This window comes from Diceros bicornis, chromosome X (assembly GCF_020826845.1).
Source record: "Diceros bicornis minor isolate mBicDic1 chromosome X, mDicBic1.mat.cur, whole genome shotgun sequence".
Taxonomy (NCBI): Eukaryota; Metazoa; Chordata; class Mammalia; order Perissodactyla; family Rhinocerotidae; genus Diceros; species Diceros bicornis.
This window is the reverse complement of record NC_080781.1, coordinates 15,739,608-15,752,152: the sequence shown is the minus strand read 5'-3', so window position 1 is coordinate 15,752,152 and position 12,545 is coordinate 15,739,608. Positions and strand designations below refer to the sequence as shown.

Genomic DNA, 12,545 nt, shown 5'->3' with positions numbered 1-12,545 from the left:
AAACAGAAATTTGGGGGCATTCTTCACATCTTGAGTGAAGTGAAAATAGCAAAACAATAAATAGTTTGCACACCATGTTTATAACAGTATTTTATAACGCATGGATAAAGATTAGAAGGGAATATGCAAAATAAGAAATAGGATGTTAGGTGGTGGAATTGAGATCTTTTTGTTGTTAGACAGATTTATATCATTGTTTCCCAATTAAAAACACTATTAAAAATCAGGCTTACAGCTGATAGTTCAGCTATTAATTTCATAATATTCTTTTTTCCACAAAAGAGCTTCTAGTGACCCACACAAAATCCTATATGTATGATATAAATTAAATACAGTCATGTGTTGCTTAACGGGGACACGTTCTGAGAAATGTGTCATTAGGCGATTTCATCATTGTTCAAATATCACAGAGTGTACTTATACAAACCTAGATGGTATAGCCTACTACACACCTATGCTATATGGTACTAATCTTATGGGACCACTGTGGTATATGTGGTCTGTTGTTGACCAAAATGTTGTTATGACTGACTGTACAAGTATATTTGTGCTTATATGAATATACCCAAAATATACTGGTGTGCTTTTACATTTTTTTTAATTAGGTTTCTTGAAGTATAATTAACATACAGTAAAATTCATCCAGTTCTATGGATGAATGAAATTTTTACAGTTCTATAAGGTTGAATAAACACCCATAGTCACGTAACCACTATCATGATATATAACATTTTCACTACCCCCAAAGTTCCCTTGTGTCCCTTTGTAGTCACTTCCTACCCACTACCCCCAGCCCCTGGCCACCATTGATCTGTTTTGTTTCCCTATAGTTGCGATTTTTCTAAAATGTCACGGTGAAGAAAATGGTACAGTATGTAGCCTTTTCAGTCTGGCTTCTTTCACTTGATACATTGGAGAATTGGAGATCCATCCATGTTGTTGCATGTATCAGTAGCTCATTCCTTTTTATTACCAAATAATGTCCATTGTATGGATGGACCACAGTTTGTTTATCCATTCTCCAGCTGATGGTCATTTGGGTTGTTTCTAGTTTGGGACTAGTATGAAAAAGGCCACTATGAACATTCATGAACAAGTCTTAAGACATGTTTTCATTTCCCTGGGGCAAACACCTAGGGGTGGGTTTGCCAGGTCACAGAGTCTATGTATGTTTCTTTATTAGTGATTTTTCCATTATGTGTTCATAAAGTGATTTGGCTCTCTGTTATAGAAATTGTTCACACCAGCAGCATCAGTGTTTCTGATCTTGAGAACCAAGTGTCCCAGATGGAGAAGGCTCTGTCCTTAGGCAGCTTGGAGCCTAACCTCGCAGGAGAAATGATAAACCAAGTCAGCAAACTCCTTCATTCCCCGCCTGCCTTGCTCGCCCCTCTGGCCCAAAGGTATGACTTAGCAAACTGATGTGGTCATGAGAGGGGACCCTCTAATGATAATGATGCTTCTTACATGATTAATTCTGGCCAAATATTTTTCTCCCGTGTATGAGGTTCATAATGATTTGTTAAGTTGCTCCTCTATTTTTTTTTATTGATGTTTTAATGGTTTCTAACATTGTGAAATTTTGGGTTGTACATTTTTGTTTGTCCATCACCATATATATGACTCCCTTCACCCCTTGTGCCCACCCCCCACCCCCACTGCCCCTGGTAACCACAGTCCAGTTTTCTCTGTCCATGTGTTGGTTTATATTCCACATATGAGTGAGATCATACAGTGTTTGTCTTTCTCTTTCTGGCTTATTTCACTTAACATAATACGCTCCAGACCCATCCATGTTGTTGCAAATGGGACGATTTTGTCTTTTTTTATGGCTGAGTAGTATTCCATTGTATATATACACCACATTTTCTTAATCCAGTCGTCAGTCGAGGGACACTTAGGTTGCTTCCACTTCTTGGCTATGGTGAATAATGCTGCAATGAACATAGGGGTGCATAAGCCTCTTTGGATTGTTGATTTCAGGTGCGTTGGATAGATTCCCAGTAGTGGGATGGCTGGATCATAGGGCATCTCTATTTTTAATTCTTTGAGGAATCTCCATACCGTTTTCCATAGAGGCTGCACCAATTTGCATTCCCACCAGCTGTGTATGAGGGTTCCTGTTTCTCCACATCCTCTCCAACATTTGTTGTTTTTTGTCTTGGTGATTATAGCCATTCTAACAGGCGTGAGGTGGTATCTTAGTGTTGTTTTGATTTGCATTTCCCTGATGATTAGTGATGTTGAGCATCTTTTCATGTGCCTATTGGCCATCTGTATATCTTCCTTGGAGAAGTGTCTGTTCATTTCCTCTGCCCATTTTTTGATCGGGTTGTTTGTTTTTTTGTTGTTCAATTGTGTGAGTTCTTTATATATTATGGAGATCAACCCCTTGTCAGGTGTATGTTTTGCAAATATTCTCTCCCAGCTGGTTGGTTGTCTGTTCATCTTGATTCTGGTTTCATTTGTCTTATAAAAGCTCTTTAATCTGATAAAGTCCCACTTGTTTATTTTTTCTTTAGTTTCCCTAGTCTGGGTAGGCATGTCATCTGAAAAGATTCCTTTAAAACCAATGTCAAATAGTGTGTTGCCAATATTTTCTTCTATGATTTTTATAGTTTCAGGTCTCACCTTCAGGTCTGTGATCCATTTTGAGTTAATTTTGGTGAATGGCGATAGCACATGGTCCACTTTCATTCTTTTGCAGTTTTCCCAACACCATTTATTGAAGAGACTTTCCTTTCTCCATTGCATGTTCTTAGCACCTTTGTCGAAAATTAGCTGTCCGTATATGTGTGGTTTTATTTCTGGGCTTTCAGTTCTGTTCCATTGATCTGTGTGTCTGTTTTTGTACCAGTACCATGCTGTTTTGATTACTATTGCTTTGTAGTATGTTTTGAAGTCAGGGATTGTGATGCCTCCTGCTTTGTTCTTTTTCTTTAGGATTTCTTTAGCTATTCGGGGTCTTTTGTTGCCCCATATAAATTTTAGTATTCTTTTTTCTATTTCTGTGAAGAATGTCATTGGGATTCTGCTTGGGATTGCATTGAATCTGTAGATTGCTTTAGGTAATATAGACATTTTAACTATGTTTATTCTTCCAATCCACGTGCATGGGATATCTTTCCATTTCTTTATGTCACCTTGGATTTCTTTCAATAATGTCTTGTAGTTCTCATTGTATAGGTCCTTCACCTCCTTGGTAAGATTTATTCCTAGGTATTTTATTCTTTTGGATGCAATTGTAAATGGTATTATCTTTTTGAGCTCTCTTTCTGTTAGTTCATTATTAGCATATAGAAATGCAACTGATTTTTGTAGATTGATTTTGTACCCTGCAACTTTGCTGTAGTTGTTGATTGTTTCTAATAGTTTTCCAACAGATTCTTTAGGGTTTTCTATATATACAATCATGTCATCTGCAAATAGTGAGAGTTTCACTTCTTCGTTACCTATTTGGATTCCTTTTATTCCTTTTTCTTGCCTAATTGCTCTGGCCAAAACCTCCAGTACTATGTTGAACAGGAGTGGTGAGAGTGGGCAGCCCTGCCTCGTTCCTGTTCTCAGAGGAATGGCTTTCAGTCTTTCCCCGTTGAGTATGATGTTGGCTGTGGGTTTGTCATATATGGCCTTTATTATGTTGAGGTACTTTCCTTCTATTCCCATTTTATTGAGAGTTTTTATCATAAATGGATGTTGTATCTTGTCAAATGCCTTCTCTGCGTCTATTGAGATGATCATGTGGTTTTTATTCTTTGTTTTGTTGATGTGATGTATCACGTTGATTGATTTGCGGATGTTGAACCATCCCTGCGTCCCTGGTATAAATCCCACTTGATCATGGTGTATGATCTTTTTAATGTATTGTTGTATTCGGTTTGCCAATATTTTGTTGAGGATTTTTGCATCAACGTTCATCAGCGATATTGGCCTGTAATTTTCTTTCTTTGTATTGTCTTTGTCTGGTTTTGGTATCAGGGTGATGTTGGCCTCATAGAATGATTTAGGAAGTGTTCCATCTTCTATTTTTTGGAATAGTTTGAGAAGGATGGGTATTAAATCTTCTTTGAATGTTTGGTAAAATTCACTGGAGAAGCCATCTGGTCCTGGACTTTTATTTTTTGGGAGGTTTTTGATTACTATTTCAATCTCTTTACTTGTTATTGGTCTATTCAGATTCTCCATTTCTTCTTGGTTCAATTTTGGGAGGTTGTATAGGTCTAAGAATTTATCCATTTCTTCTAGATTGTCCAATTTGTTGGCATATAGTTTCTCATATTATTCTCTTATAATCCTCTGTATTTCCATGGTATCCATTGTAATTTCTCCTCTTTCATTTCTGATTTTATTTATCTGAGCCTTCTCTCTTTTTTTCTTGGTGAATCTGGCTAAGGGGTAATCAATTTTGTTTATCTTCTCAAAGAACCAGCTCTTTGTTTCATTGATCCTTTCTACTATTTTTTTGGTCTCAATTTCATTTATTTCTGCTCTGATTTTTATTATTTCTCTCCTTCTGCTGGCTTTGGGCTTTGTTTGTTCTTCTTTTTCTAGTTCTGTTAGGTGTAATTTAAGGTTGCCTATTAGGGCTTTTTCTTGTTTGTTCAGGTGGGCTTGTATCGCTGTGAGTTTCCCTCTCAGGAACGCTTTTGCTGCATCCCATATGGTTTGATATGGCATGTTATCATTTTCGTTTGTTTCCAGATAGTTTTTGATTTCTCCTTTAATTTCATCAATGATCCATTGGTTGTTCAGTAGCATGTTGTTTAATCTCCACATTTTTGTCACTTTCCCAGTTTTTTTTTCCTGGTTCATTTCCAGTTTCATAGCCTTATGGTCTGAAAAGATGCTTGTTATGATTTCAATCTTCTTAAATTTATTGAGGCTTGCTTTGTTTCCCAACATATGGTCTATCCTAGAGAATGTTCCATGCGCGCTTGAGAAGAATGTGTAGTCAGCTGTTTTTGGATGGAGTGCTCTGTATATGTCTACTAGGTCCATCTCGTCCAGTTTTTCATTTAAGTCTAATATTTCTTTATTAACTTTTTGTCTGGATGATCTATCCATTGCTGTAAGTTGGGTGTTAAGATCCCCTACTATTATTGTGTTGTTGTTGATTTCTCCTTTTAGGTTTGTTAATAGTTGCTTTATGTACATTGGTGCTCCTATCTTGGGTGCATATATATTTATAAGTGATATGTCTTCTTGATGTAGTGTCCCTTTTATCATTATATATTTCCCTTCTTTGTCTTTCTTAACCTGTTTTATCTTGAAGTCTACTTTGTCTGATATGAGTATGGCAACACCTGCTTTCTTTTGTTTGCCATTAGCTTGGAGTATTGTCTTCCATCCTTTCACTCTGAGCCTGTGCTTGTCTTTAGTGCTAAGATGTGTTTCCTGAAGGCAGCATATTGTTGGGTCTTGCTTTTTAATCCATCCTGCCACTCTGTATCTTTTGATTGGAGAGTTCAATCCATTTACATTTAGGGTAATTATTGATATATGAGGGCTTAATGTTGCTGTTTTGTCACTTATTTTCTGGTTCTTTTGCATTTCCTTTGTTTCTTGTCCCATTTGTTTTGGACTGCCTATTCAGTTTGGTTGTTCTGTCTTATGATTCTTCTAGTTTTCTCTTTGTTTATCATATGTGGTTTTGCTTTGATTATTTGTTTAGTGGTTACCTTGAGGTTTGGGCAAAAAATCTTGTGTATGAAATAGTCCATTATCTGATGGCCTCCTATTTCCTTATACTAAGTCAATTCAGTCACTTTCCTCTTCCCCTTCTAAGTTGTTCTTGTTATACCTTATTCTATCTTGTGTTGTGGCTGTGTGTTTACAGTGATGAGGTTAAATTTATTTTTGGTGAATTTCTTCCTTTGATCTTTGAGTTTAGTATTTAAGTGGTTGCTAACCTATTCCGGTAAAGATCTACTATTTCTCTGATTTTGTCTACCTACTTTTCTCCTTCCTCCAAGCTTTGTGTTCCCTTTCTCTTCTTTTTTTCAGGCCTGAGGGCCTTCTTGAGTATTTCTTGTAGTGGGGGTCTCGTGGCCATGAACTCCCTTAGCTTTTGTTTATCTGGGAGAGTGACTATTTCTCCATCATATTTGAAGGATATTTTTGCTGGATAGAGTATTCTTGGCTGAAAGTTTTTGTCTTTCAGTATTTTGAATATATTTTGAATATAATTTTTGTTTATTGCAGTCACATTGGCTTATAACATTGTATAAATTTCAGGTGTACATCGTTATACTGCTATTTCTGCATAGATTACATCATGTTCACCACTCAAATACCAATTACAACCCATCACCACACACATGTGCCGAATTATCCCCTTCACCCTCCTCCCTCCCCCCGTCCCCTCTGGTAACCACCAATCCAATCTCTGTCTCTATGTGTTTGTTTATTGTTGTTATTATCTACTACTTAATGAAGGAAATCATACGGTATTTGACCTTCTCCCTCTGACTTATTTCACTTTGCATAATACCCTCAATGTCCATCCATGTTGTCACAAATGGCTGGATTTCATCGTTTCTTATGGCTGAGTAGTATTCCATTGTGTATATATACCACATCATCTTCATCCATTCGTCCCTTGATGGGCACTTAGGTTGCTTCCAAGTCTTGGCTATTGTGAATAACGCTGCAGTGAACACAGGGGTGCATGTATCTTTGCTCCTCTATATTCTGCTTAGAATGGGGAAAACAGAGTGGGAGTGCTGAATTTGAACTGCCACTTATCTTTACAGATTGCTAAAAGTAGTGGATGACATTGGCTTACAGCTGAATTTTTCAACCAAGACCATAAGTTTAACCTCCCCTTCTTTGGCTCTGGCCGTGATCAGAGTGAATGCCAGTAATTTCGACACAACTACCTTTGCTGCCCAAGACCCTGCAAATCTTCAGGTACCTCCTAATTTATTGTGGAAAAAGCCTTTTCTTGTATATGATTGTAGTCCCCGTGTACTTCATGATTAAGGGAATTACTGCTTATAGTCAGGGGTGATATTCAAAATATTTAGCATCTAGAACAATGAGGCAGCAGCACAGAATCAAAAAAAGGACATTGGTCTTGGCTGGAGCAGAATCTCAGTGGTCCTTGTTGCGCCCAGTGTTAACCCTTTAGCAGCAGGATTGTGGAAGTTTCGAGGTGGGGGTGAAGTGGGGGAGGTGTCCAGCAGAGGGTTCTAGGCAGTTGGGAGAGAGCAGGCACATCAGCTACTCATCAACCCATTTCAATATTTTAACAAGTGTTATGACTACACGGGTGTGAATACTGGTACTGAATATGGATCCTGCTTCTAGTGTTTTCTCTCCACCTATTAGAGGGATTGGGGGCTGGAAACGCCCAAGTAAAACCAAGTCTTGCCTTTTAATTTAATTTTTATAGTCTTCCCTTTACAAGTTTAGTGCTTGTGGTTCTATGAAGACTTTGCCCTAACAGGTCACCAAGTTGGTGTGTCTGCTGCTGTGGTCTCTCTGGGCTCTGCAGTTATACTGCACTTTCTTTTTTTTTTTCCCCCAGCTTTATTGAGATATAATTGACGTATAATACCCTGCACTTTCTGACTGTTTCTGTGTCTCCTTGATATGTTTCCTTTCCTACTCCAAGGCCTCATCTCCCTATTATACATCCTCTCTAGTTTTGCAGCAATCGGAGAAACAGAAGAAGAACCAATTTTAAATAGAGACACCACAGATAAACGCCCTTACAGGATCCTCCAGCTTAATTAGTTGTCGTGTTTTCCATCTCCTCATTATACTAGCCCCAGATAAGTTTATTATCTTTTACTTGATTTTCAGGTTTCTCTGGAAACTCAGGCTCCTGAGAATAGCATTGGCGTTATTACTCTGCCTTCATCCCTGATGAGTAGTTTACCAGCTAATGATGTGGAGCTGGCTTCCAGGGTTCAATTCAACTTTTTTGAAACACCTGCCCTATTTCAGGTAAAGTTGTCACTAACTGTTTTTGGTTCAGGTTTTATTTGGGGGTCGCGGGATTTTGTTTCTTTTAGTTCTCACATATTCATATGCGTGCTATAAGTCAAATGAATTGCTGGAAAACTGCAGTTTATTTTTAGATAGGATGTAATGATGCTGGGTATGATAAATAACAGTCACTGACACTTACATAGCATTTACCAGTTGCCAAGCACTATCCTAAGCACATACAAATGTTAACTCTAATCCTCTCAACACCCCTATGAGGGAGGAACTACTAAACTATTATCCTCATTTACAGATGAGGACATGGAGGCACAGAGAGGTTAAATAACTTGCTTAAGGACACACAGCTTAAATGGCTTAATGTTATGTTCCTTTTAAGATTCATGAGGGTCCCGTTGTGTCAATCTGTGAAATTTAACTCAGTATTTAGAGCATTGTGTAGTGGAACAAGCTCTGCTTCTAACTGTGCTCCTTGGGAAAGTCACTTTACTCCCTGACACTCAATTTCTGTCCTAGGTTGTAAAATAAACAATGTGGACTAAATAGTCCTTAGAGTCCCTTCTAGCTCTCAAGCTCTTTGATAACCTTTCATTTTCCCCTGCCTTCTTGTTGATCTTTGGCGTGCTAGGACCCTGCCCTGGAGAACCTCTCTCTGATCAGCTACGTCATATCTTCCAGTGTTGCGAACCTGACTGTCAAGAACTTGACAAGAAACGTAACGGTTACATTAAAGCACATCGACCCGAGCCAGGTGGGAGAGGCCAGTCTGGTCTGGTCATTGACCAGAAACACCTTGTGCAAACTATGCCTGTAAAACTTGGCCTGAAAAAGGCAGGTCCAGCAGAAACTTAAACTCGGTTAGAGCAGTCTGTAAGACTAGAATCACGTAGTCACTCCGTTGGGTTTTAGCATGCCTAATAATTGACCACCTAATTTCTGAGAGGGAGCAGTGCAAAAGCAAGCTCTTATCAGTTGCCGAATTTCAGTGTGTTCAGATCTGTGGCTGTAGGTCTGATTCTCACCTCCAAAGAGAAAATCGCTCCCAGTTCAGTTCACATTAAGCGGGATCTCTGACCTTGCTACTCAAAGTGTGGTCTGCAGACCCGCAGCATCAGCATCACCTGGGAGCTTGCTAGAAATGCAGACTCTCAGGCCCCACCCCAGACCCACGGAATCAGAATGTGCATTTTAACAAGGCCTCAGGATGATTCCTATGCACGATTGCTGAGTTTAAGAAGTGCTGACCTATATGAGACTCACGTGCTTCTAGGGACCAGTATAAAATAAGAACTCTCCAAAAAAATCAAGAATGATATTCTGAAATGAAAAATATCATAGTTTTTTTCCAAATTGCTTTTCAGTTTTTTCAGTTCAGTAAATTAATTATTTGTAACTTTTCTTTCTACTGCAGGATGACTTAACAGTAAGATGTGTATTTTGGGATTTGGGCAGAAATGGTAGGTTCCAGTTATACCTTTTTCAAAGTCTTGAGTGGATGGTGGGAGCGGGGTGGGGAGGAGGAGAGGGTCATTGGTGCTGTGGCCTTGCTTATGGGACAGATACTCTTCCCAATGCCAACAGGTGGTAGAGGAGGCTGGTCATCTGATGGCTGCTCTGTCAAAGACAGAAGGCTGAATGAAACCATCTGTACCTGTAGCCACCTTACAAGCTTTGGCGTCCTATTGGTAATATTCCCACACTACTTGGCCTTGGATTCTGGGTCTGAGGGGTAGCTGAGCATCATACCATGATATCTAATCAGATGGATGACTGATAGACCAGCAGACATCATAATATTGTGGCAAAGTTATAAACCAATGAGCTTACTCTTCTAATAAGCAAATGTACTTGAAGGAAAATACTTCAACATGGAAGTATTTTTTCACATTCTATTTTTACATTTAATGTTTTCTCTTTTAAATAGCTAGGAGGACTAGAGAATTCAGATTAAAATGAGTAATAAAAATTGTTTAGTTTATGGGGCCTGGCCCAGTGGCATAGTGGTTAAGTTCGCATGCTCCGCTTCGGCAGCCTGGGGTTCGCAGGTTCAGATCCCAGGCGCAGACCGACGCACCACTTGTCAAGCCATGCTGTGGCTGCATCCCAGATAAAGTAGAGGAAGATGGGCATGGATGTTAGCCCAGGGCCAATCTTCCTCAGCAAAAAGAGGAGAATTGGCAATGGATGTTAGCTCAGGGCTAATTTTCCTTACACACACACACAAAAATTGTTTAGTTTGCAATACACTTTAAAATTTTTATAAAACACTGCATAAATGATCTTATTTAATCTTCCCAACAGTCCTGCAAGATAGGTAGCATGGGGTGTTGTTATTGTCGTTTTAATGAAGTCAGAATTAAGACTCACTTGTTAGGTAATTGTCCACAGTCATAGAACTAAGAAATGTAAGAGCCAGGAGCCAAGTTCAAATCTTTAGGCTCCTGGCCCAGTGCTTTTCTAGTGCACCATAATGCAATGACTAAGACTATGGGCTTTGGAGTTAGCCAGAGCTGAATTTGGATCCTGGCTCCTCCACTTCCTAGCTGTGTGACCTTGGGCAAATTATTTAACCTCTGTGGGCCTTGGTTTCATTATCTTTACCTGATGATAATAATTGTGCCTACATTGTAGTTTTGTTGAATGGACTATGAATGGGCACTTAGAACAGTTAATAAATATAAATCATGACTCTTTTATTTATTTAAAAATATTTGGTCTTGAAAGCAATATTTTCTTTTTCAGGACCTATCTCGAACATCCTTGCCACCTGCTCAGATGATGGCTCTGACGTTTATCACATACATTGGTTGTGGGCTTTCATCAATTTTTCTGTCAGTTACTCTTGTAACCTACATAGCCTTTGAGTGAGTATCCACAACTGGAAACTTGGATTATAGGACGCAGTGCTCACCTCCATTGCTAAAGTGTATTACTTAAGCATACTCCTCAGTCTACCTTATCCTGTACATCCATCCAGTGGGGCCACCTTAAAACTTCATGGGACTTTTTGGTTTACATACTTGCTTCCTTCCACTAGTCTCTGCACTCACTGAAGGCAAGGTTTGTGTCTGAATCATCTCTGTACTCCAGAATGATGCCTGGTACCTATTCGACATTGTAGGTCAAAGCAAGCATGACATTCTAAATAACAGCATCTCCTTCTTGGCTTACCAGAAGGGTCCCTTTGGTCACTTTTGGGGGAGAATTCCAACAAATTCCAATGGAAAAGAAAGAAATAGTCACTTTTATTACATTAACTAAATGAAACAATAGATATATGTAAGTTCTGAGATTTACATTTTGGACACTGATCAGGAAATGCACAAATTTATTTTCAGTGCCGAACTTAGGGTCCAGCTGTGACTACAGATCTTCTAGTGGACATTTGGAAATTTTAATAATGAGACTAAATTACCTAAGGCCAGCCATTACTCAGAATGATTTCACCAGGTCTAATTTCACACACACATAAACATGTACATGTCATCAATTAGTTGTATTTTCCTATGGCTGTTTCATTTAGCTATAGTTTAAACTGTTCTTTCCATGATCTCATTTTAACTAAAAACATAAGATAGGGGAATCTGGCTATGTTTTGAAGATCTGAACATAGGAGCCTATGATATGAGAAGCAGCAGCAGTGCTTCTGAAAGTAGTTTGGGAGAAATGGGGGTGAGTGCTCAGTAGATTCCACTACAAACTATTTAAAAGGATAGGTCGACAGTCAGCATGTAAAAGCTTCCGCAGAAACATAAACAAAATTTTCCATATGGTTATTACAGATGATTCTCTTTAGATTTTTTTCCTTTGTTGTTGTTAATTGTTGGTTTTAATGCCCTCCCACACATACAAACACACACTCAAAGAGAGGAAATTTATGCATATAGATGTTTACCAAAGAATAAAAATAAATTGCGTGGAACTCAGATATACTCACATAAGGGTTGGCAGAATGTGATGCTAATTCTTTTCTTGCCTTTTCCTTTTAGAAAGATCCGGAGGGATTACCCTTCCAAAATCCTCATTCAGCTGTGTGCAGCTCTGCTCCTGCTGAACCTGGTGTTCCTTTTGGACTCGTGGATTGCTCTGTATGACATGCAAGGCCTCTGCATCTCGGTGGCTGTATTTCTGCATTATTTTCTGTTGGTCTCATTCACATGGATGGGACTGGAAGCATTCCATATGTACCTGGCCCTTGTCAAAGTGTTTAATACTTACATCCGAAAATACATCCTTAAATTCTGCATTGTCGGTTGGGGTATGTATAATTTTGCTTGCGCATTTCCTAGGCTTTCTCTGCTTTTTCCCCAGTGTTTTGATTTTTAATCAGGTAGAGACAATGAAGAAGCAGGTCACACTTGGCAGGTTTCTAAAACAGCTTTGTTCTCCTTACGTTTTGTACTTCCCAAAGAGCAACCTTGCCAAGTCTCTTTCTAGAACACCTGTATATTTCCCCTGGATTGGTTATGAACATAAAACTTTTTGAGGTTGGGGCTATGAATCCTCTTTGTATCTCCAGCAATTAGAATTAGGGCTGGCACACAGAAGGTGCTCAATAAATTGAAAAAGTTAGCTTGGTGATAATGAAGCCAAAC

General features: G+C 38.8%; 1 protein-coding gene across 6 annotated transcripts in view; it reads left to right on the top strand.

The window, feature by feature from the left end:
- ADGRG2 (adhesion G protein-coupled receptor G2) overlaps nt 1-12,545 on the top strand; it is a 137,454-nt gene that overhangs the window by 112,473 nt on the left and 12,436 nt on the right. For all 6 annotated transcript variants that reach the window (XM_058535534.1, XM_058535532.1, XM_058535533.1 and 3 more), the window contains 8 exons: nt 1,232-1,403; nt 6,753-6,909; nt 7,807-7,950; nt 8,579-8,701; nt 9,362-9,407; nt 9,532-9,635; nt 10,693-10,814; nt 11,940-12,208. In XM_058535534.1, coding sequence (XP_058391517.1) covers nt 1,232-1,403; nt 6,753-6,909; nt 7,807-7,950; nt 8,579-8,701; nt 9,362-9,407; nt 9,532-9,635; nt 10,693-10,814; nt 11,940-12,208 — 1,137 coding nt within the window. The remainder of the gene's footprint in view (nt 1-1,231; nt 1,404-6,752; nt 6,910-7,806; nt 7,951-8,578; nt 8,702-9,361; nt 9,408-9,531; nt 9,636-10,692; nt 10,815-11,939; nt 12,209-12,545) is intronic.